Source organism: Balaenoptera borealis, assembly GCF_965194805.1.
Source record: "Balaenoptera borealis genome assembly, chromosome: 16".
Classification (NCBI taxonomy): Eukaryota; Metazoa; Chordata; class Mammalia; order Artiodactyla; family Balaenopteridae; genus Balaenoptera; species Balaenoptera borealis.
The window spans coordinates 31,544,280-31,569,228 of record NC_138872.1 but is presented as its reverse complement, the minus strand read 5'-3'; the positions used below and the strand labels follow the sequence as shown (position 1 = coordinate 31,569,228).

The 24,949-nt window shown below is 42.4% G+C and overlaps 1 protein-coding gene across 1 annotated transcript in view; it reads left to right on the top strand.

The window, feature by feature from the left end:
• Positions 1 to 12,223: 12,223 nt before the first annotated feature.
• The window catches only part of ADRA1D (adrenoceptor alpha 1D), a 32,911-nt gene continuing 20,185 nt past the window's right edge, over positions 12,224 to 24,949 (top strand). The window contains exon 1 of the mRNA XM_082359093.1: positions 12,224 to 23,538. Within this exon, the coding sequence (XP_082215219.1) occupies positions 22,419 to 23,538 (1,120 nt within the window). The 5' untranslated portion in view covers positions 12,224 to 22,418. The remainder of the gene's footprint in view (positions 23,539 to 24,949) is intronic.

Here is a 24,949-nt window from a genome sequence, read left to right as displayed (position 1 = left end):
CCAATATCACTGATGAACATAGATGCAAAAATCTGCAACAGAATACTAGCAAACAGAATCCAACAGCAAATTAAAAGGATCATACACCATGATCAAGTGGGGTTTATTCCAGGCATGCAAGGATTCTTCAATATATGCAAATCAATCAACGTGATACACCATATTGACAAATTGAAAGAGAAAAACCATATGATCATCTCAATAGATGCAGAGAAAGCTTTTGACAAAATTCAACATCCATTTATGATAAAAACCCTGCAGAAAATAGGCATAGAAGGAACTTTCCTCAACATAATAAAGGCCATATATGACAAACCCACAGCCAACATCGTCCTCAATGGTGAAAAACAGAAAGCAGTTGCACTAAGATCAGGAACAAGACAAGGCTGCCCACTCTCACCACTATTATTCAACATAGTTTTGGAAGTTTTAGCCACAGCAATCAGAGAAGAAAAAGAAAAAAAAAAGGAATCCAAATTGGAAAAGAAGAAGTAAAGCTGTCACTGTTCGCAGATGACACAGTACTATACATAGCGAATCCTCAAGAAGCTACCAGAAAACTACTAGAGCTAACCAATGAATTTGGTAAAATTTCACGATACAAAATTAATGCACAGAAATCTCTTGCATTCCTATACACTAATGATGAAAACTCTGAAAGTGAAATTAAGAAAACACTTCCATTTACCATTGCAACAAAAAGAATAAAATATCTAGGAATAAACCTACCTAAGGAGACAAAAGACCTGTATGCAGAAAATTATAAGACACTGATGAAAGAAATTAAAGATCATACAAATAGATGGAGAGATACACCACGTTCTTGCATTGGAAGAATCAATTTTGTGAAAATGACTCTACTACCCAAAGCAATCTACAGATTCAATGCAATCCTTATCAAACTACCACTGGCATTTTTCACAGAACTAGAACAAAAAATTTCACAATTTCTATGGAAACACAAAAGACCCCGAATAGCCAAAGCAACCTTGAGAATGAAAAATGGAGCTGGAGGAATCAGACTCCCTGTCTTCAGACTATACTACAAAGCTACAGTAATCAAGACAGTATGGTACTGGCACAAAAACAGAAATATAGATCAATGGAACAGGATAGGAAGCCCAGAGATAAATCCACGCACATATGGTCACCTTATCTTTGATAAAGGAGGCAAGAATATACAATGGAGAAAAGGCAGCCTCTTCAATAAGTGGTGCTGGGAAAACTGGACAGGTACATGTAAAAGTATGAAATTAGAACGCTCCCTAACACCATACACAAAAATAAACTCAAAATGGATTAAAGACCTAAATGTAAGGCCAGACACCATCAAACTCTTAGAGGAAAACATAGGCAGAACACTCTATGACATAAATCACAGCAAGATCCTTTTTGACCCAGCTCCTAGAGAAATGGAAATAAAAACAAAAATAAACAAATGGGACCTAATGAAACTTAACAGCTTTTGCACAGCAAAGGAAACCATAAACAAGATGAAAAGACAACCCTCAGAATGGGAGAAAATGTTTGCAAATGAAGCAACTGACAAGGGATTAATCTCCAAAATTTATAAGCAGCTCATGGAGCTCAATAACAAAAAAACAAACAACCCAATCCAAAAATGGGCAGAAGACCTAAATAGACATTTCTACAAAGAAGATATACAGATTGCCAACAAACACATGAAAGAATGCTCAACATCATTAATCATTAGAGAAATGAAAATCAAAACTACAATGAGATATCATCTCACACCGGTCACAATGGCCATCATCGAAAAATCTAGAAACAATAAATGCTGGAGAGGGTGTGGCGAAAAGGCAACCCTCTTGCACTGTTGGTGGGAATGTAAATTGATACAGCCACTATGGAGTACAGTATGGAGGTTCTTTAAAAAACTAAAAATAGGACTACCATACGACCCAGCAATCCCACTACTGGGCATATACCATGAGAAAACCATAATTATAAAAGAGTCATGTACCAAAATGTTCATTGCAGCTCTATTTACAATAGCCAGGACATGGAAGCAACCTAAGTGTCCATCAACAGATGAATAGATACAGAAGATGTGGCACATATATACAATGGAATATTACTCAGCCATAAAAAGAAACGAAATGGAGTTATTTGTAGTGAGGTGTATGGACCTAGAATCTGTCATACAGAGTGAAGTAAGTCAGAAAGGGAAAAATAAATACCGTACGCTAACACCTATATATGGAATCTAAGGGGGACAAAAAAGAGGTCATGAAGAACCTAGGGGTAAGACGGGAACAAAGACACAGACCTACTAGAGAATGGACTTGAGGATATGGGGAGGGGGAAGGGTAAGCTCTGACAAAGTGAGAGAGTGGCATGGACATATATACACTACCAAACGTAAAATAGATAGCTAGTGAGAAGCAGCCCCATAGCACAGGGAGATCAGCTCGGTGGTTTGTGACCACCTAGAGGGGTGGGATAAGGAGGGTGGGAGGGAGGGAGATGTAAGAGGGAAGAGATACAGAAACATATGTATATGTATAACTGATTCACTTTGTTATAAAGCAGAAACTAACACACCATTGTAAAGCAATTATACTCCAATAAAGATGTTAAAAAAAAAATCTTCCAACAAACAAAAGTCCAGGACCAGAGGGCTTCACAGGCGAATTCTATCAAACATTTAGAGAAGAGCTAACACCTACTATTCCAAAAAATTGCAGAGGAAGGAACACTCCCAAACTCCTCCTATGAGGCCACCATCACCCTGATACCAAAACCAGACAAAGATGCAACAAAAAAAGAAAATTACAGACCAATCTCACTGATGAATATAGATGCAAAAATCCTGAACAAAATCCTAGGAAACAGAATCCAACAGCACATTAAAAGGATCATACACCATGATCAAGTGGAATTTTTCCCAAGGATGCAAGGATTCCTCAATATATGCAAAACAGTCCATGTGATACACCATATTAACAAATTAAAGAATAAAAACCGTATGATCATCTCAATAGATGCAGAAAAAGCTTTTGACAAAATTCAACACCCATTTACAATAAAAAACTCTCCAGAAAGTGGGCATAGAGGGTATCTACCTCAACATAATAAAGGCCATATGTGACAAACCCACAGCAAACATCATTCTCAATGGTGAAAAAGTGAAAGCAGTTCCACTAAGATCAGTAACAAGACAAGGATATCCACTTTTGCCACTCTTATTCAACATAGATTTGGAAGTCCTAGCCATGGCAATCAGAAAAGAAAAAGAAATAAAAGGAATACAGATTGGAAAAGAAGAAGTAAAACTGTCTACTATTTGCAGATGACATGATACTATACATAGAGAATCCTAAAGATGCCACCAGAAAACTACTAGAGCTAATCAATGAATTTGGTAAAGTTTCACGATACAAAATTAATGCACAGAAATCTCTTGCATTCCTATACACTAATGATGAAAAATCTGAAAGTGAAATTAAGAAAACACTCCCATTTACCATTGCAGCAAAAAGAATAAAATATCTAGGAATAAACCTACCTAAGGAGACAAAAGACCTGTATGCAGAAAATTATAAGACACTGATGAAAGAAATTAAAGATCATACAAATAGATTGAGAGATATACCATGTTCTTGGATTGGAAGAATCAACATTGTGAAAATGACTCTACTACCCAAAGCAATCTACAGATTCAATGCAATCCCTATCAGACTACCACTGGCATTCTTCACAGAACTAGAACAAAAAATTTCACAATTTGTATGGAAACACAAAAGACGCCAAATAGCCAAAGCAATCTTGAGAACGAAAAATGGAGCTGGAGGAATCAGGCTCCCTGACTTCAGACTATACTACAAAGCTACAGTAATCAAGACAGTATGATACTGGCACAAAAGCAGAAATATAGGTCAAAGGAACAGGATAGAAAGCCCAGAGATAAACCTACACACCTATGGTCAACTAATCTCTGACAAAGGAAGCAAGGATATACAATGGAGAAAAGACAGTCTCTTCACTAAGTGGTGCTGGGAAAACTGAACAGCTACATGTAAAAGAATGAAACTAGAACACTCCCTAACACCATACAAAACAATAAACTCAAAATGGATTACAGACCTAAATGTAAGACTGGACACTATAAAACCCTTAGAGGAAAAGATAGGAAGAACACTCTTTGACATAAATCACAGCAAGATCTTTTTTGATCCACCTCCTAGAGTAATGGAAATAAAAACAAAAATAAACAAATGTGACCTAATGAAACTTAAAAGCTTTTGCAAAGCAAAGGAAACTACAAACAAGATGAAAAGACACCCCTCAGAATGGAAGAAAATATTTTCACATGAATCAATGGACAAAGGATTAATCTCCAAAATTTCCAAGCAGCTCATGCAGCTCAATATTAAAAAAAAAACCCAATCAAAAAATAGGCAGAAGTCCTAAGTAGACATTTCTCCAAAGAAGACATACAGATGGCCAAGAAGCACATGAAAAGCTGCTCAACATCACTAATTATTAGAGAAATGCAAATCAAAACTACAATGAGGTATCACCTTACACCAGTTAGAATGGGCAACATCAGAAAATCTACACACAACAAATGCTGGAGAGGGTGTGGAGAAAAGGGAACCCTTTGCACTGTTGGTGGGAACGTAAATTGATACACCCACTATGGAGAACAGTATGGAGGTTCCTTAAAGAACTAAAAATAGAACTATCATATGACCCAGCAATTCCACTACTGGGCATATACCCAGAGAAAACCATAATTCAAAAAGACACATGCACCCCAATGTTCATTGCAGCACTATTTACAATAGCCAGGTCATGGAAGCAACCTAAATGCCCATCGACAGATGAATGGATAAAGAAGATGTGGTACATATATACAATGGAATATTACCGAGCCATAAAAAGGAATGAAATTGGGTCATTTGTAGAGGCATGGATGGACCTACAGACCGTCATACAGAGTGAAGTAAGTCAGAAGTGCAAAACAAATATCATATGTTAACGCATAAATGTGGAATATAGAAAAATGGTACAGATGAACCAGTTTGCGAGGCAGAAATGGAGACACAGATGTAGAGAACAAACGTATGGACATGAAGAGGGGAAAGCCAGGGGTGGGGTGGTGGCGGGATGAATTGGGAGATTGGGATTGACATATATACATTAATATGTATAAAAGAGATAACGAATAAGAACCTGCTGTATAAATCAATAAATAAATAAATAAATAAAATTTTTTAAAAAACACTACTTAACACCATACACAAAAATAAACTCCAAATGGATTAAAGACCTAAATGTAAGACCAGACACTATAAAAACTTTTAGAGGAAAACAGGAAAAACACTCTTTGACATAAACCACAGCAAGGTCTTTTTTGACCCACCTCCTAGAATAATGAAAATAAAAACAAAAATGAACAAATGGGACCTAATGAAACTTAAAAGCTTTTGCACAGCAAAGGAAACCATAAACAAGACAAAAAGACAACCCTCAGAATGGGAGAAAATATTTGCAAATGAAACAACGGACAAAGGATTAATCTCCAAAATATACAAACAGCTCATGGAGCTCAATATCAAAAACACAAACAATCCAATTTAAAAATGGGCAGAAGACCTAAATAGACATTTCACCAGAGAAGGCATACAGATGGCCAAGAGGCACATGAAAAGACGCTCAACATCACTAATTATTAGAGAAATGCAAATCAAAACTACAATGAGGTATCACCTCACACCGGTCAGAATGACCATTATCAAAAATCTGGAAACAATAAATGCCGGAAAGGGTGTGGTGAAAAGGGAATCCTCCTGCACTGTTAAAGGGAATGTAAATTGATAAAACCACTATGGAAAACAGTATGGAGGTTCCTTAAAAAACTAAAAATAGAACTACCATATGAGGCAGCAATCCCACTACTGTGCATATACCCTGAGGAAACCATAATTCTAAAAGAGTTATGTACCACAATGTTCATTGCAGCACTATTTACAATAGCCAGGACATGGAACCAACCTTCCATCGACAGATGAATGGATAAAGAAGATGTGGCATATATATACAATGGAATATTTCTCAGCCATAAAAAGAAACGAAATTGAGTTATTTGTAGTGAGGTGAATGGACCTAGAGTCTGTCATACAGAGTGAAGTAAGTCAGAACAAGAAAAACAAATACCATATGCTAAAGCATATATATGGAATCTAAAAAAAAAAAAAAAACTGGTACTGATGAACCTAGTTGCAGGGCAGGAATAAAGATGTAGACATAGAGAATGGACTTGAGGACACGGTGTGGGAGGGCGAAGCTGGGGCGAAGTGAGAGTAGCATCAACATATATACACTACCAAATGTAAAATAGTTGGCTGGTGGGAAGCAGCAGCATAGCACAGGGAGATCGGCTCGGTGCTTTGTGATGACATAGAGGGGTGGGATAGGGAGGATGCGAGGGAGGCTCAAGAGGGAGGGGATATGGGGACATATGGCTGATTCACTTTGGTGTACAACAGAAACTAACACAGTATTGTGAAGCAATTATACTCCAATAAAGATCTATTTTTTTAAAAAAAGTAAGTGAGGTTTTGTCAGAAGAATCTTGTGGTCCCCATTCAGTCACTCTAGATTAGTAATAACTGGAGATTATGAATTATAGTTATGCCAGAGCCAATCTTTTAAGGAGAAGGAAATGCATTAAACAGCACAATGAAAGTAACAAGACCCCTAATATTCTCACCATCTCCTCACCCCTACCAACCTGAGAGGTTTGCAGCATCATAGCTTCTTAATTCTTAATGGCACAGGGGCAATTCTGGTTTGTTAGAGGATGTGATTGTCAAAACATCTTTGTGCGGGTGTGAAAATGCTTTTCTCACACAGCCGGGAAAGACCACAGCATGTAACTTTGCCCAGCCCCCCTATTATCAAAGCCATGCCACTTCCTCCCCAACCTTAGAATATACCTAAAAGTACCCCCCAAAGATACCAGGTGCAGTTGGGGGAAGGTCTCTTAATGCCAAAGGAGATGTGAGGAAAGCAGAAAGAGCTTAAGTTATAGCTGGTCAGAGATGGGGCCAGCATTATTGAGTCAGACTTAAATCAGTAACCTACCATCTCTGGCCAACCCCCTTGCTCTGCCTGCCCACAGCCCAACCCCTCTCCTGATTACAACCCAACCCTCACTCCACCTACAGCCTAACCATTCAGCCTGGTTTCAGATGGATCCCCTTTATTCAAGGCACAAACAGTCTTGTCCTTGAATGTACATCTTTTTTCCTTACCCAGACTGTGCACTTTTTGGGTAAGAAACCAATGTCTCCTCAGAGACTGAATATACAAACAGACAATGGCCGTATATGACAATAGAACTCTGACCCACAATCTGTAGCAACCAGCCTAGGAAGCCAAACCCCTGCAGCAATCAGCCCAGAATGGTAAGGAATTGGTCAATTACTTCCAACTTCCTTATGTGTTGTACCTGCTTCCAACTCAGGACCAACTAAAAAAAGGCAAGTATGTTCCCCAAACTAATCACATAAAATGCCTCTCTTCTAGTCAGGCCCCCTCCAGTGTCCTCATGCCAACAACCTCTAATCACAGCTCACCTGAAGCCTTACCTTTATTTTTTTATTTATTTATTTTTTTTTACTATAATTCTTTCCTACTCCCTGCCTGCCTTTGAGTCCCCTGACAAATGCAAGTGATTGTGGCTGACTCCCTTGCTATAGCAGGCTCTGAATAAATGGCTTTTTTTTTTTTTATCATTTGGGCGGTCTTTTATTTCCACAGTTTTCCTGGAGGTCCCAACGAGATACAGTCTGTATTACCCATCACTGCAGACTGATCTTTGGCCAAATGCATTATCTGTAGATAATAAAACATGAACCCCTTGTGTCTTGCTGCTCATGGCTTGTCAGATCCATGCCAACCTGGTAAATCAGCGCTGGGCTTGAACTCCATACCTTTGTATTGAGTCCTCAGATGTTTATTACCAGTTTAGCACCCAGGTTTTGTTATTGGTTCCCATTTGTTTGCATCATCAGTGGAATTAGGACATTCCTTTTCATCTTTTTGGTTCTCTTTTGTGCTTCCATTTTGAGTGGTGCTGTTAAAGTTGTTTTCTGTCACAAGAAGAAGCACAAGGAAAAACACAGACATAGGCCCCCTTTAGGCTTGTTGATCAAGCCAGCCTCATAGACCTCATAGGTGACTTTGTGGTTCTCATTCATACTGGCTGTAGGTCACCAGTAAAACTGGGTAACATTCTTCTTTCATCCCAACACTTTTCCCAGAGAGAGTATTCTCCCTGGCTTTCTGTAGGGAGTAAATTGTCAGCTCTGCATTTGGAGACAGCCAACTGTCAAGCTGAGGGCCCAAGACACAAGGTGTCCAAACATCACATTTCTATCCACCATTGCCAGCTCTCATGGGGTCACCAAAGTCCTCTCCTCCTCCAGGAAAAACTCCTGTTTCTTATATGTATTCTCATTAGAATCCTAATTCTCTCTCTAAATGTATAAACTTCACCAGGGATCATTTGGACCTGCAATTGCCACTCTAGGAAACATGTGACTTGAACAAAATTGTTCATTTTAGAGGTGCTTTAGAAAACAAAGGGAATAAGATATTTTGATCAGTATGCCGAGGCTTCCAAAGGAAATTCCGATTTTAAAATTGCTTCACTAAAAGATTCTTTGGCCACACTAACGAGCAATAGGACAAACTTAGGCAACAAAAAACTAGACTCATTTTTATAACAAATCTTCCCCCTCCTTTTCCTCCAGTTAATTCCCTAGATCCAGTCCTACCTCTTCCACCTTCTCCTCCCAAATGTTCAGCCTTCACACCTCCACTGATGCTTCCCTGCTCTTCCCCTATCCAACCCTTACACTTTCCCAACAACTCCAAAGATCTTTAAATATCAGTTACCTCTAAAGATATAGCCCTTCCATAAGCTAGCTATGCAGACAGCTGTAGAATTTAAACCTTTGACCAGAGCTGAATTAATAATTATAATTAAGGATTTTCCGAAACCCAGACAAGACCAGCAACTAGTCACAGAAGAATTTAGAATTCTTTTGGGTACATATGACCCAGGGTTTCCTGACCTATATCAATTTTATACATGTTGGTCAGAACCTGAGATACTGAATCATGGATGACAAAAGCTGATTAGACTGACTTGGATTCCTCTTTCTACTATAAATCTGAAGGTCAAAAACAGGTCCAAAAAGCAGGGTAAAGTCTCCTAAAAGTCATAGGTAAAACATTTCTAATAAAAATCTATTGGACCATAATTCAATTACGCAAAAGTATAAAAGCTAGGTTATGGTTCCCTGTTGTTTGCTCAAACACTAACCTATATGTTGCAGTGAAGGTATGTTTTAGATGAGATTAACATCTACAATCAGTTTACTTAAAATAAAGGATACTACCCTCAATAATATGGGTGGGCTTCATCCAATCAATTGACGGTATTAGGAGAATAAACTGAGGTTTCCCAGAGAAAAGAAATTCTGCCTGAATAATGTAACATAGGGGAGAGCAGCCAAGATGGCAGAGTAGAAAGACCCTGAGCTCTGCTCTTTTCATGAGCACACCAAAATCACAATTATCTACAAAGCAATCACAGATGAAAAGGACTGGAACCTACCAGAAAAGCTCTTCTATGACTAAAGACATAGAAAACGAAGCACAATGAGACAGGTAGGAGGGGCAAATTCATGATATAATTAAGTTCCATACCCTCGGTGGGTGACGCACAAACTGGAGAATAATTATATTGCAGAGGTTCTCACACAAGAGTGAAAGTTCTGAGCCCCACATCAGGCTCCCCAGCCTGGGGGTCCTGCACTGAGAAAACAAGGCCAGCAGGGCTTAGTTTTGGAAGCCCCACAGGACTGGGGAAAATAGAGACTTCACTCTTATAGGGCACACACAAAATCTCATGCACACTGGGACTCAGGGCAAAAGCAGTAATTTGACAGGAGTCAGGGTCAGACCCACTTGCTGGTCTGGGAGAGTCTCCTTAAATGTAAATGGAGTGAATGCTCCAACCAAAAGACACAGAGTGGCTGAATAGATACAAAAACAAGGCCTGTATATATACTGCCTATAAGAGACTCACTTCAGCTCTAGAGACACATACAGACTGAAAGTAAAGGGATGGAAAAAGATATTCCATGCAAATGGAAATCAAAAGAAAACTGGAGCAGCAATACTTACAAAAGCTAAATAGACTTTAAAATAAAAACTGTTACAAGAGACAAAGAACCCTAAAGATGCTACCAGAAAACAACTAGAGCTAATCAATGAATTTGGTAAAGTAGCAGGATACAAAATTAATGCACAGAAACCTCTTGCATTCCTATACAATAATGATGAAAAATCTGAAAGTGAAATTAAGAAAACACTCCCGTTTACCATTGCAACAAAAAGAATAAAATATTTAGGAATAAACCTACCTAAGGAGACAAAAGACCTGTATGCAGAAAATTATAAGACACTGATGAAAGAAATTACAGGTGATATAAATAGATGGAGAGATATACCATGTTCTTGGATTGGAAGAATCAACATTGTGAAAATGACTCTACTACCCAAAGCAACCTACAGATTCAATGCAATCCCTATCAAACTACCACTGGCATTTTTCACAGAACTAGAACAAAATATTTCACAATATCTATGGAAACACAAAAGACCCCAAATACCCAAAGCAATCTTGAGAAAGAAAAACGGAGCTGGAGGACTCAGGCTCCCTGACTTCAGTCTATACTACAAAGCTACAGTAATCAAGACAGTATGATACTGGCACAAAAGCAGAAATATAGGTCAAAGGAACAGGATAGAAAGCCCAGAGATAAAGCCACGCACATATGGTCACCTTATCTTTGATAAAGGAGGCAAGAATATAGAGTGGAGAAAAGACAGCCTCTTCAATAAGTGGTGCTGGGAAACTGGACAGGTACACGTAAAAGAGTGAAATTAGAACACTCCCTAACACCATACACAAAAATAAACTCAAAATGGATTAAAGACCTAAATGTAAGGCCAGACACCATCAAACTCTTAGAGGAAAACATAGGCAGAACACTCTATGACATAAATCACAGCAAGATCCTTTTTGACCCAGCTCCTAGAGAAATGGAAATAAAAACAAAAATAAACAAATGGGACCTAATGAAACTTAACAGCTTTTGCACAGCAAAGGAAACCATAAACAAGATGAAAAGACAACCCTCAGAATGGGAGAAAATGTTTGCAAATGAAGCAACTGACAAGGGATTAATCTCCAAAATTTACAAGCAGCTCATGGAGCTCAATATCAAAAAAACAAAAATCCCAGTCCAAAAATGGGCAGAAGACCTAAATAGACATTTCTCCAAAGAAGATAAGATATACAGATTGCCAACAAATACATGAAAGAATGCTCAACATCATTAATCATTAGAGAAATGAAAATCAAAACTACAATGAGATATCATCTCACACCGGTCAGAATGGTCATCATCAAAAAATCTACAAACAATAAATGCTGGAGAGGATGTGGAGAAAAGGGAACCCTCTTGCACTGTTGGTGGGAATGCAAATTGATACAGCCACTATGGAGAACAGTATGGAGGTTCCTTTAAAAACTAAAAATAGAACTACTATACGACCCAGCAATCCCAATACTGGGCGTATACCCTGAGAAAACCATAATTCAAAAAGAGTCATGTACCAAAATGTTCATTGCAGCTCTATTTACAATAGCCAGGACATGGAAGCAACCTAAGTGTCCATCATCGGATGAATGGATAAAGAAGATGTGGCACATATATACAATGGAATATTACTCAGCCATAAAAAGAAGCGAAATTGAGTTATTTGTAGTGAGGTGGATGGAGTTAGAGTCTGTCGTACAGAGTGAAGTAAGTCAGAAAGAAAAAAACAAATGCAGTATGCTAACACATATATATGGAATCTAAGGAGGAAAAAAAAGGTCATGAAGAACCTAGTGTCAAGACAGGAATAAAGACACAGACCTACTAGAGAATGGACTTGAGCATATGGGGAGGGGGAAGGGTAAGCTGTGACAAAGTGAGAGAGTGGCATGGACATATATACACTACCAAACATAAAATAGATAGCTAGTGGGAAGCAACCGCATAGCACAGGGAGATCAGCTTGGTGCTTTGTGACCAGGTAGAGGGGTTGGATAGGGAGGGTGGGAGGGAGGGAAATGCAAGAGGGAAGAGATATAGGAACATATGTATATGTATAACTGATTCACTTTGTTATAAAGCAGAAACTAACACACCATTGTAAAGCAATTATACTCCAAAAAAGATGTTTAAAAAAAAGAGAGAGACAAAGAAGCACACTACATACTGATCAAGGGATAAAATGAAGAAGTTATAACATTGTAAATACATATACACCTGACATAGGACCACATAAATATATAAGGCAAATATTAACAGACATAAAAGGAGAGATTGACAGTAACACAATAACAGTAGGGGACTTTAACACCACACTTACACCAATGGACAGATCATCCAGACAGAAAATCAATAAGAAAACACAGGCCTTAATACATTAGACCAAATGGACTTAATTGATATCTATATAGAGCATTCCATACGAATGCAGCAGACTACACATTCTTTTCAAGTGCACATGGAACAGTCTCCAGGATAGATCACATGCAAGGCCACAAAACAATCCTCAGTATATTTAGGAAATTAAAATCCTATCAAGCATCTTTTCCAACCACAACACTATGAGGCTAGAAATCAACTACAAGAAAAAAACTGTGAAAAACACAAATATGTGGAGGCCAAAACATATGGATGGCCAAAACAACCAATGGATCACTGAAGAAATTAAAGAGGAAATCAATAAGTACCTAGAGAAAAATGAAAACCAAAACACCTATGGGATGCAGCAAAAGGAGTTCCAAGAGGGAAGTTTATAGCAATACTATCTTATGTCAAGAAACAAGAAAAATCTCAAATAAACACCCTAACCTTACACCTAAAGCAACTTGAGAAAAAAGAACAAACAAAACCCAAAGTTAGTAGAAGGAAAGGAATAATAAAGATCAGAGCAGAAATAAATGAAATAGAGACTTAAAAAAAAACAATAGAAAAGATCAATGAAACTAAAAGCTGGTTTTTGAAAAGATAAACAAAATTGATAAACCTTTAGCCAGACTCATCAAGAGAAAAAGGGGGAGGGATCAAATCAATAAAATTAGAAATGAAAAAGGATAAGTTACAAATGACACTACAGAAATACAAAGGATCATAAGAGACTACTAAAACAACTATATGCCAATAAAATAGACAACCTAGAAGAAATGGACAAATTCTTACAAAGGTACAATCTCGCAAGACTGAACCAGAGAAAAATAGAAAATATGATCAGACTGATTACCAGGAATGAAATTGAATCAGTAATTTTAAAACTCCTAACAAATGGCTTCACAGGTGAAGTCTACCAAATATTTAGAGAAGAGTTAACACCTATCCTTCTGAAACCATTCCAAAAAAATTGCAGAGGAAGGAATACTTCTGAGCTCACTCTATAAGACCAGCATCACCCTGATACCAAAAGCAGACAAAAAAAGAAAATTAGAGGCGAATATCACTGATGAACATAGATGCAAAAACCCTCAGCAAAATACTAGCAAACCAAATCCAACAATACAGTAAAAGGATTATACACCATGATCAAGTGGGATTTAATCCAGGGATGCAAGAATTTTCAATATCTACAAACCAATCAATGTGATACACCACATTAACAAACTGAAGAGTAAAAACCATATACATGATCATCTCATTAGATGCAGGAAAACCTTTTGATAAAATTCAACATCCATTTATGATAAAAACTCTCTGGAAAGCAGGTAAAGAGGAAACATACCTCAACATAATAAAGGCCATATATATGACAAACCCACAGGTAACATCATATGCAATGATGAAAAGCTGAAAGCATTTCCTCTAAAATCAGGAACAAGGCAAGGATGTCCACTCTTGCCACATTTATTCAACATACTTTTGGAAGTCCTAGCCACAGCAATCAGAAAAGTAAAAGAAATAAAAGTAATCCAAATTGGAAAGGAAGAAGTAAAACTATCACTGTTTGCAGATGACATGGTACTGTACATAGAAAATCCTAAAGACCCCACCAGAAAACTACTGGAGCTCATCAATAAATTCAGTAAAGTTACAGGATATAAAATTAATACACAGAAATCTGTTGCATTTCTATACACTAACAACATAGTACCATAAAGAGAAATTAAGGAAACAAGCCCATTTACCATCACATCAAAAAGAATAAAATACCTGGGAATAAATCTACCTAAGGAGGCAAAAGACCTGTACTCCAAAAACTATAAGATGCTGACAAAAGAAATTGAAGATGACAAAACAGATGGAAACATATACCATTTTCTTGGATTGGAAGAATCAATATTGTTTAAATGACCATAGTACCTAAGGTAACCTACAGATTCATTGCAATCCCTATCAAAATGCCAATGGCATTTTTCACAGAACTAGAACAAATAATTTTTAAATTTGTACAGCAACATAAAAGACCCCCTCCCCCAATAGCTAAGCAATCTTCAGAAAGAAGAACGGAGCTGGAGGAATCATGAGCCCTGACTTTAGACTATACTACAAAGCTACAGTAATCAAAACAGTATGGTACTGGCACAAAAACAGACACATAGATCAATGGAAAAGAATAGAGGGCCCAGAAATAAACCCACACACCTAGGGCCAATTAATCTATGACAAAGGAGGCAAGAATACACAACGGAGAAAAGACAGTCTCTTCAGTAAGTGGTGCTGGGAAAACTGGACAGCTACATGTAAAAGAATTAAATTAGAACATTCTCCAACACCATATACAAAAATAAACTCAAAATGTATTAAAGTCCTAAATATAAGACCGGATAGTATAAAACTTCTAGAGGATAACATAGGCAGAACACTCTTTGACATAAATCACAGCAATATTTTTATGGATCAATCTCCCAAAGTAAAGGAAATAAAAGCAAAAGTACACAAATGGGACCTAATTAAACTTAAAAGCTTTTGCACCACAAAGGAAACCATCAACAAAACGAAAAGACAACATACTGAATGGGAGAAAGTATTTGCAAATGATATGACTGATAAGGAATTAATATTCAACATATATAAACAGCTCATACAACTCAACATCAAAAGAAAAAACAACTCCATTTAAAAATGGGCAGAAGAACTGAATAGACATTTCTCCAAAGAGGAAATGCAGATGACCAACAGGCACATGAAAAGATGCTCAGCATCACTAATCATCAGTGAAAATCAAAACCACAATGAGATATCATCTCACACCTGTCAGAATGGCTTTCATCAAAAAGAACACAAATAACAAATGCTGGTGAGGATGTTGGAGAAAAGGGAACCCTCATACACTGTTCGTGGGAACGTAAATTGGTGCAGTCACTGTGGAAAACAGGATGGAGGTTTCTTAAAAAGCTAAAAATAGAAATACCATATGCCCCAGCAATTCCACTCCTGGGTAAATATCCAAAAAGAAACCAAAAATGCTAGTTCAAAAAGATACATGGATCCCAATGTTCACAGTAGCATTATTTACAATTGCCAAGATATGGCAAGTCCATCAACAGATGAATGCCTAAAAAAGATGTGAGATTTTATATATATATATATAATCTCACATATACACACACATATATATATACACAATGGAATACCATTCAGCCATAAAAATGAATGAAATTTTGCCATTTTCAGCAACTTGGATGGACTTGGAGGGCATTAGGCTAAGGGAAATAAGTCAGACAGAGAAAGACAAATACTGTATGATATCACTTGTGTTTGGAATCTAAAAAATACAGTGAACTAGTGAATATAACAAAAAAAAAAGCAGACTCACAGATATGGAGAACAAACTAGTGGTTACCAGTGGGGAGGGGCAGGGAGGGGCATTATAGGGGTGGGGAATGGGAGGTACAAATTATTGGTTGTAAGATAGGTTTAAAGATGTAAGATAGGTATAAATTTTTTTAATTAAAAATAAATAAATAAACAAACAAATAAAAAAACACCTTCCCCTCAGAACAAATAAAAAAATAAAAAATGAAAAGCACCTTCCCCTCAAAAAAACATCTACCTGAGTCTCCAGCCTGCTGGCCTGCCCTACAGATTTCAGACTCAAGACTGCAAGTTAAACTCTTTATTTCCAGCCTGCCTTAAATACAGATTTTGGACTTGCCAACACACTACAATTGAGTGAGCCAATTCCTTGAAATAAAAATAAAGCTTAAATAAAGACTTCTAAATTTATTTATTTATTTATTTACAGATATGTATACCTCTCTCCTATTGGTTCTGTTTCTCTGGAAAACCTGACTGTTACAGCCCTGCAGATCAAAGAGCTAGATGGCCCACTTCCCAACTGACCACCTTTGTTAATAAGGACGTGTCAATATTGTAAACAGAATGCACACTGGTAAAACATCATCCCATTTTACAAACAAAAAAAAACCCAAGACAAATAAAAGTCCCTCAATTTAGGTCAATGAAGGTGCTCCAAGAAAGGAAAATGCACCTAATATATTCTTACCCCTAAACATCCAAGGTATATTAACTATAAATATAGATGGTCACCCTCATCCCTGTTGATGCCTCTCAGAAGCATTCCTCCTAGGAGAAAGGTACTCACGCCTGCCTTAACAGACCAGGCTCCCTAGAATGTGTGAAAACCCTCCCCAGTCATCTATTGCAAAAGGCTGGAACTCTGGGACTGAGACATATACTCTAACCAACAGTGACACTCGAAGGTGCACAGTCCTTCATGCTTTTGTGCATTTATTCATTTCTTCATTTGTTGATTCATACTTTCACTATCTCCAGCTACCACAGGTAAACAATGAAATTATAAAACACTAATCAACAGAGGAATAAATCAAAGATACTGGGGACCCAGAGGAGGAGGTAAATGGGATTTTTGCAAACAATCCTCATGTGGGTCAGAGTTATTATCACTATTTTACACTTATGGGGAAACGAAGCATCAGAGAGATTAAGTGACTAACCCACAGAGGACAGAGGAAGGGAGAACTGGTAGAAGCCCAAGAGATAAGGCATGGAGAACACTAAAGTGGGGAGAACCAGCCTCACTTCCTAATTTTTTTCCTGGGACACTTGGGATTTTTTGCTTCCTCCATCCTTCCTTTCCTCCAAGGAATCATTGTCAAGGGAAATCCTCCTTTCTTCACAGTCTTCTCCAGAGACTGACTCTTGCCCCAGGAGAAAGGAAATGGAAAATGGCTCTGTGCCATCTTATTTGTGAGCTGGAAGGTTGATATCCTAGCAGGAGTTGCCTCAGCCTCCTTAATCGGGATTGGAGTCATGCAACCCTGCCAGGCCTCTCAAGTTGATTACATGTCACTTCCTCAGAGCTGACTGGCCTATTTTGATTCTGTTTTAGGAAATCTCCCTCATCTGCATTTGCTGCTCCGTTTGGGGGTCCGGTTAGCCAAGTTTACACCTAGAATTTTCTCATATTTCTTTTCATTACCACAGAATATCCCTACGGAACTTCTTCCCCACTCCTCCCAGTTCCACATCCCACAATGGGTAATCAGATCTCAGGGGCTGGAGGAGATGGTAACCTTATATGTCACCTCTACTAGGAGGTACAAAGAATTTGTGAAGTAATGAGAAACACTGGTTCTTGGAGTTAGAAGACCTAGATTGTAAGGGTGGGATTTTGGGCACTAATAAAGGAAGGGAAGAGATTCCCCTTGGCACTGGGTGGACTCTACTAGAGAGGGGTTGCTTATTCTCCAGGGAGGTTAAAGCAATGCTAGCTGAGTTCCCACTGACCACCTTAATTCTCCCTTTGCATTCCCAGAGCTGAGTGAATTGGAATTAGCATTGTCACCAGCACATTCCCAAATGGCATTCTCAACTCTAATGTTTTTTTAGTAAGCCATACTGGAAATGTGTACTTTGGGCCTGGTCTAGAAGGAATAGCCACATGAAGAGTGTCCACTGGGCCTGGGTAGAATATTAGCCAGGGGTTCAGATCAGCCAATCTACCTGCTCTTTTCACAATCCACCCATCAGGAATTGCCTCATTAATGCTCAAATGGAGTCTTCCTGGGACTCTTGCTTTCCTGCAGCATAATGTCCTGCAGGCTGAATGGTCATCAAGTCCATTCCCTATTCTTGAACACTTGGCTGACCCACATTTCTCCCTTGCGTCTAAGTGGGGGCATGAGCTTAGACACGAGTGCTGTGCTTGACTCCTAAAATGTCTACATAATCCTCCACAAAAGGAATCCCTTTTTTCTTTGGGCAGGTGGATGTAGACAATCTAGAAGAGGTCTCCAGGGCCCTGGAGAATTCCAGGGCTGTAGGAAATAGTGGAGCCACACATTGTGGCTTTGTCCAATATCCTGCTTCCCAGCTTATTTACTCTCCTGAAGAAAATAAAAAGAAACAAAAGAATATCTCTTCGGGGCAGAAGCAAACACAGCTGCAAAGCAAACAGCCACACCAAGGGTCCCCAGAGCAGTAGGCTGCTTGCCAGGCTTCAACGAGGAATATCATTCCACTGGTGGCCATCCCCAGCCTCTACCATTTCTACTATGATGAGAAATATAGTCACTAACTTCCAACTCCATTAATTTTAGGCAAGTATTAGCATAAATAATCAAATAATGGGCCTCTCGTTCCCTGTAGCTTCTGTTGACATAGGAATGAGGCTGCAAAGATGAATTACCAAGTACATATTTCCTTTCTGCTTATCTTTTCAATATCTTTTCCCCACATACTCAGCAATATCTTTTCCCCACATACTCCATAACCCACAACCACTGAGATGTAGCCAGCACCAAACTCTACTGTCCTCATGGTGGAAGAGGGTAGCACTGAGCCCTCACCCCTCTACCCAGTACCCCTGTTGACCATAGTAGGCATCTAGGGTGACTGGCACTATTAGGGGGATTGGGAGGCTTAAGTTTAGGGTCAGTCAGGGTTGTGGGTCAGATTGTAGCCAGAGGTAGGGTCAGGCCATTGTAAGCTTAAAGGTCAGGCCAGAGGTAGAGATCCATTTGCAGCTGAAGAATAGAAAGGATGCCCATGTTCTTCATAGGAACTGATCCCAGGAAGTGGCAGCATTAGCCAAGTTTTCCAGTGACATACATGAATTTACACCCTTTCAGCCTCCACTGCTATTCTGAGGCAGGGAAGAATTGGAAAACAGTTCCTTTGCATTTGGATTTTCTTTGAGAATTTAATTGAAAAGAGTCTCCAGGACCCAGATACCAAACCCAAAGAAAACTTTTTGTCCATGGGAAAGATCTCCTCTTCACTCTTCTGAGTAGCACTTTCTACAATTTGAATGTAAGCCCCAGGATGGCAGGGATTTTACTTTATACAACATCATATCCCCAGTGCCAGGAAAAGTTCTAAGCATATAGCTAGTGCTTAGTTAATTTGTGTTGAATGAATGAATAAAAGTTGTCCAGGCTTGGTGGGGTAGGAATGAACTGTGGGTTGACTGGCTGGCCCCCACAAACAGGATATCTGTCAGGAATGCCTGCATTCTCTCCCACTCAACACCCTGACTGAAAGAAACAACCATCCTGCACCATTTCCATGAGAGTCCAAATCTCCTCAAACCTCTCATGACCTCTTGTAGGGTTCCTTTAAACCTCCTCTTTAAGGGCTAAAGTCCCAGTTTACCAGTCTAGGAGTTAACTTCTCAGTTGTGGGATAAACCTTTCCTTTTTCTTTACTCTCACTCTAAAGGGATCTCATAAAGGAGAGGAGATAAACACAGGTGCTTAGTTTTCCTTCTTAAACTAGAAGCCGTGCTGCTGGATCACAAAGAAACCAAGGGCCAGCCAGGTCTCCAGGGCTCACAGGTCCAGCAATTTGATCCCTTCCCAGATTTGAGCATAATAAACTGGTAGAGAAAACTCACAATTTCACACCTCCTGCCTTTCCCTGTTTCTTCCCCCTAGAGCTCTAGAACCTCCAAAGCCCTCTTGTAGACCTAGATCTGAGATGTGGTAAAGCTGCCCCATCTCCTTCCAGGCACACTATCCCACAATTTCTCCTCACCCTGCTGGCAAGTATACCTCCAGCCAGCCTTATGCTGGTTCTCTAGACCAGAATCAGGCACAGATCTCTATGTGACACCTGTCAGGTAGCCCCCTACCACCCCAGGGCCAGCTTAGATTTAACTTTGTCTCCTATTCCCAGTCATCCTTGAAAACTGACCAAGCCCAGAATCAGATGTACTCCACGAGGGTTATCCCTGTCTTACACTGTGAGATGGCAGCCAGTCACAGACACAGAGCCTGCCATCTGACACTCCCATGTGAGAAGCTCCTGGCCTGTCCTTCCAGAGCCCTCTGCCCCTCCCCTTCAGAGAGGAAGCCCAAACCCACAGTTCTGCTTTAGATCAGCTGCCAAATAATCCTCATAAGACAACTTGCTTTCATTTCAACTCTTCACAGTAAGCTCCCAAAGACCCAAGTAAAAGATGGAAGATGTAATGGGAAGCTGAAGGCCTTGGAAGAGCTGTTTCTAAGCTATGACTGTAACAGCTTTGGCTTCCTAGGCTGGGGAGGGGATGGGGAGGGGCGGTTACCCGTCTCTCCCATTTCTCCCATTTTTCTGCTCTTCTCCAAAGCACCTCTCATCTAGGACTCTCATACATCCTGAGATGTCATTCACAGCTAGTGGGCACTGAGGCCATGAGTTCTCTGCCCCCTCCCAGATACTTCTCTAAACAGGTCCTCATCTCCCTGGCATGGCTCAAGACTTCCTCATCCTGCACTTAATTGGTGGCATTATTCTCCCTGCAATTCCCCCCTCCCCTGCCACCCAGAGTGTCCAACATAGCTTGACACATGACAGCAGCCTGGTTAGTATTTTTATGTTGGCCAAAGGAATGGTCTCTTTTTGTTTCTCCCTACCCAGTTTTGTTAGTCAACAAGAGGCTCCTCAAACCCACCCCTCCACCTGTGGCCCGGGTTCATACCAGCTCCACATTCCCTCTGTCCTCTGTCCTACCTGTTCAAATCCTGCCCTGCGTAGTCCCACTCAGCTAACAAATACAGGCACTGCTCTGGGGCCCTAACAGATATTAATTCATTAAATCTTCACGCCGGTAGGTAGACACTACTCTTATCTTCATTTTACAGATGAGAAACTAAGACACAAAGAGGTCAAACAGATAACATAGGGTGGAGCCTAGATTTGGAGCCAGACTGTCTGCCCCACCTCCTTTAACCATCCCGCCAAGTGGCCTTTCCCACCCTCCAGCACTTAAACCCTCCCTCCCTAGAACGAGGCCACTTATTTAGTGTAGCAATGGGAAGTTTTATTTCGACATCCGATATGGAGTAAAGTAACAGTGCAGAAGTTGGTGTATGCAGACCGATGTGTCCTGGGCAGGGTCTGAAGGCTGTAACCATGTAAGTAGTCTCTTGTTCCTTCGCCCATCACAGGCCCGCAAAGCTTCCGACACCCTCTGGAGCTCTCCACGCCACGGCACTGGACAGAGGTGTTTGAGACCCTCCTTTGTCCAGTCCCCTGAGAGAAGGAAGGAGGTGCAGCAGATCCATCCGGGCTCTCCCTGGAGGAGACCCGCCGCGGCATGGCGCGGTCCAGTCAGCAGGCTGCAGATCCCAGGAGCTTGCTGCTCTCTGGCGGCGGGAGCTGGGAGTCCGGGGACCCGGGAATCGCACCTTCTACACTCGGCGCGCCCAAGGGCACCAGCAGTGACCGAGACGCTGGGGAAAGGGCGGGAGGGAGACTTAGCTGAGTGGTAAGAGGGAGGAGGCCGGGGAGGGGCGCGGGAGGTGGAAGGGAGCGGACCGCGAGGGGAGAGGGCGGGCGTGAGCACCCGCGGCGCGGCGGGGGTGGCTTTCACGGGGTCGGAGCGCGAGCCAGCGCCACCGCCCCTTGGGACCCCGGAACGCCAGCTCGCCGAGAGCGCAGATCCCCTTCTTCCGGCAAGTGTGGCGCCGGGTCCCTCGGTGCCGGTGCCCCCTCCTCATCCCGGCGCTGCCCTTCCTCCGTCCCGGCCCCGCGCCCAGTAGCTAGCGCCTCAGTGGTCGCCGCCCGCACCACCCGGCCCTGAGCCGCCGATTTGCCCGCTCGCCTGGGCACGCTGCGAGAGCGGCGCGCGTCGCCAGCCCCGGCTCTTCGGTCCCACTCCGCGGCCGCCCGCTCCGCTCGCGGGCAGCAGTGCTCCACGTCACAGGAACTGAGGCAGGAGCCCGACAGGACCAGCGCGCGGGGCTGGTGCCGGAGCCCCCAGCCCTACCAGTCGCTCGTCCTGCGCCCAGGCCCGGCCCCCGACGGCCGCGCGTTGAGATGGCTTTCCGCTATCTCCTGAACGTCAGTTTCGAGGGACCCTGCTCCGACAGCAGCGCCGGGAGCTCCAGCGCGGGCGGTGGCGGGGGCGGCGCGGGCGGCGCGGCTGCCTCGGAGGGCCGGGCGGTGGACGGCGTGCGGGTGACCGCAGGCGGTGGCAGCGGCAGCGGCGTGGTGGGCGCGGGCAGCGGCGAGGACAACCGGAGCTCCACTGGGGAGCCCGGGGGCACCGGCGCCGGCGGCGAGGTGAACAGCACGGCGGCCGTCGGGGGGCTGGTGGTGAGTGCGCAGGGCGTGGGCGTGGGCGTCTTCCTGGCCGCCTTCATCCTCATGGCCGTGGCGGGCAACCTGATGGTCATCCTCTCCGTGGCCTGCAACCGCCACCTGCAGACGGTCACAAACTATTTCATTGTGAACCTGGCCGTGGCCGACCTGCTGCTGAGCACCACGGTGCTCCCCTTCTCGGCCACCATGGAGGTTCTGGGCTTCTGGGCCTTCGGCCGGGCCTTCTGCGACGTGTGGGCCGCCGTGGATGTGCTGTGCTGCACGGCCTCCATCCTCAGCCTCTGCACAATCTCGGTGGACCGGTATGTGGGCGTGCGCCACTCGCTCAAGTACCCAGCCATCATGACCGAGCGCAAGGCGGCCGCCATCCTGGCGCTGCTCTGGGCTGTAGCCCTCGTGGTGTCTGTGGGGCCGCTGCTGGGCTGGAAGGAGCCGGTGCCCCCTGACGAGCGCTTCTGTGGCATCACGGAGGAGGCGGGATACGCTGTTTTCTCCTCCCTGTGCTCTTTCTACCTGCCTATGGCCATCATTGTGGTCATGTACTGCCGCGTGTATGTGGTAGCGCGAAGCACCACGCGCAGCCTGGAGGCGGGAGTCAAGCGCGAGCGGGGCAAGGCCTCAGAGGTGGTGCTGCGCATCCACTGTCGCGGCGCAAGCACTGGCTCAGACGGAGCCCACGGTGGGATGCGCAGCGCCAAGGGCCACACCTTCCGCAGCTCACTGTCGGTGCGTCTGCTCAAGTTCTCCCGTGAGAAGAAGGCAGCCAAGACGCTGGCCATCGTCGTGGGTGTCTTCGTGCTCTGCTGGTTCCCCTTTTTCTTCGTCCTGCCACTGGGTGAGTGACCCCTCTCCCACCAGCCCCTTCTCTTCCTCCCTGAGCCTGTGACCATCCCTTCCTGGCACCCAGACTTGGATGGCCCTTCCCAATGGAGGGTGACTGTCCACCTGAGCATGGAAGGTTTACTTAGTAACCTGCCTGGTCTCTTTGACACGTGCGCGTGCTGCTTTGTGGGAGACAAATAGGCTCTTCATGCTTGCAGGATTTGTTTTATGAGCTTCTAACTTTTCTGGCCTTCCCCCTTCTTCACTGCCATTACAAGCCCTGGGCTTGTTTTACACTCCCAACTCCACTAAATATAAAAGGTCAGTGGAAATCTGTGTGGGCATCTGCTCCCTTAGTATGTGGCGAGCAGTGTATGTGCTTGTCTACATATCTCCCTCCCTCCACCACCAGGGCCTACATTCATTCATGGGCAGCAATCCCTGGCCAGTCTACGTGAACATCAGCAGACACCAGAAGCCACCTGCTTTCTCTCAGTTTGGAAGCTGGGCCCCCCTGGGAGGCCCTCCCCAGCTGGTATCTGTGAATGCCATGGGCTCTCATTTCTGAAATCTCCTCTTGGGGTGGGGGGGGGGGTCTGTGTGGGGGTGAGAAAGAAAGGAAAAGGGCATCTTATCAAATGGAAAGTTAATATTGTTCATTGCAGTTTCTTAAATTACAGAGTCCTAGCACTTCTGGAGAACTTTGCTATTTCTTTCACAGGCTTTCCTCTAGTCCTGGGAGGTGGGCAGCTGTTCTCAGGACCTTCCTCCCACGCCTTGAGGCCCCTCCTGGAAGCCTTGGGGCTCAGTCAGCACAGGGAGAAGAAAGGGAACAGCATCTATGGGGTTGCATTTGCCCTGAGTCACTTCACCCACAGGTGCAACCAGCCAGCCCAAGCCAGGACCTCCCATGTACCTGTAATCACCCGCATTGAACAGATGATAACATTTCGCCATATTTGTCTCAGATCACTTCCTCTCTCTCTTTTCAGATAAACAGAACAACTAAGTTCCCTCCTCCTGTCCCTTCCTCATTTTCTCCCTCTCTCCACAGAGGTAAATCTGGTGTTTATCACTCCCACACACATGTTTATACTCTTACTACAAACACCTGAATCCATAATAATAAATAGTATTGTTTTGTGTGTCCTTTGGACTTATATAAATTGCACCAGCTGTGCACATACATCTTCAGTTTGCCCTTTTCACCCAATGTTTTGTCGTTGAGATTTATCCGTTCTGGTTATTTTAGCAACAGTATAGTATTCTGTTTGAGAGTATGCCATGGTGTGTTGACGCAGTCTCCTGCTGTGTTCAGTTTTTCTAATTTTTCACTGTTACAACCAACACTGCAAAAGGCTACTGTTTTTTGAGGTCGAGATCACGTCTCCCTCTTCCAAAAAGTCATCCCTAAATCTCCATGG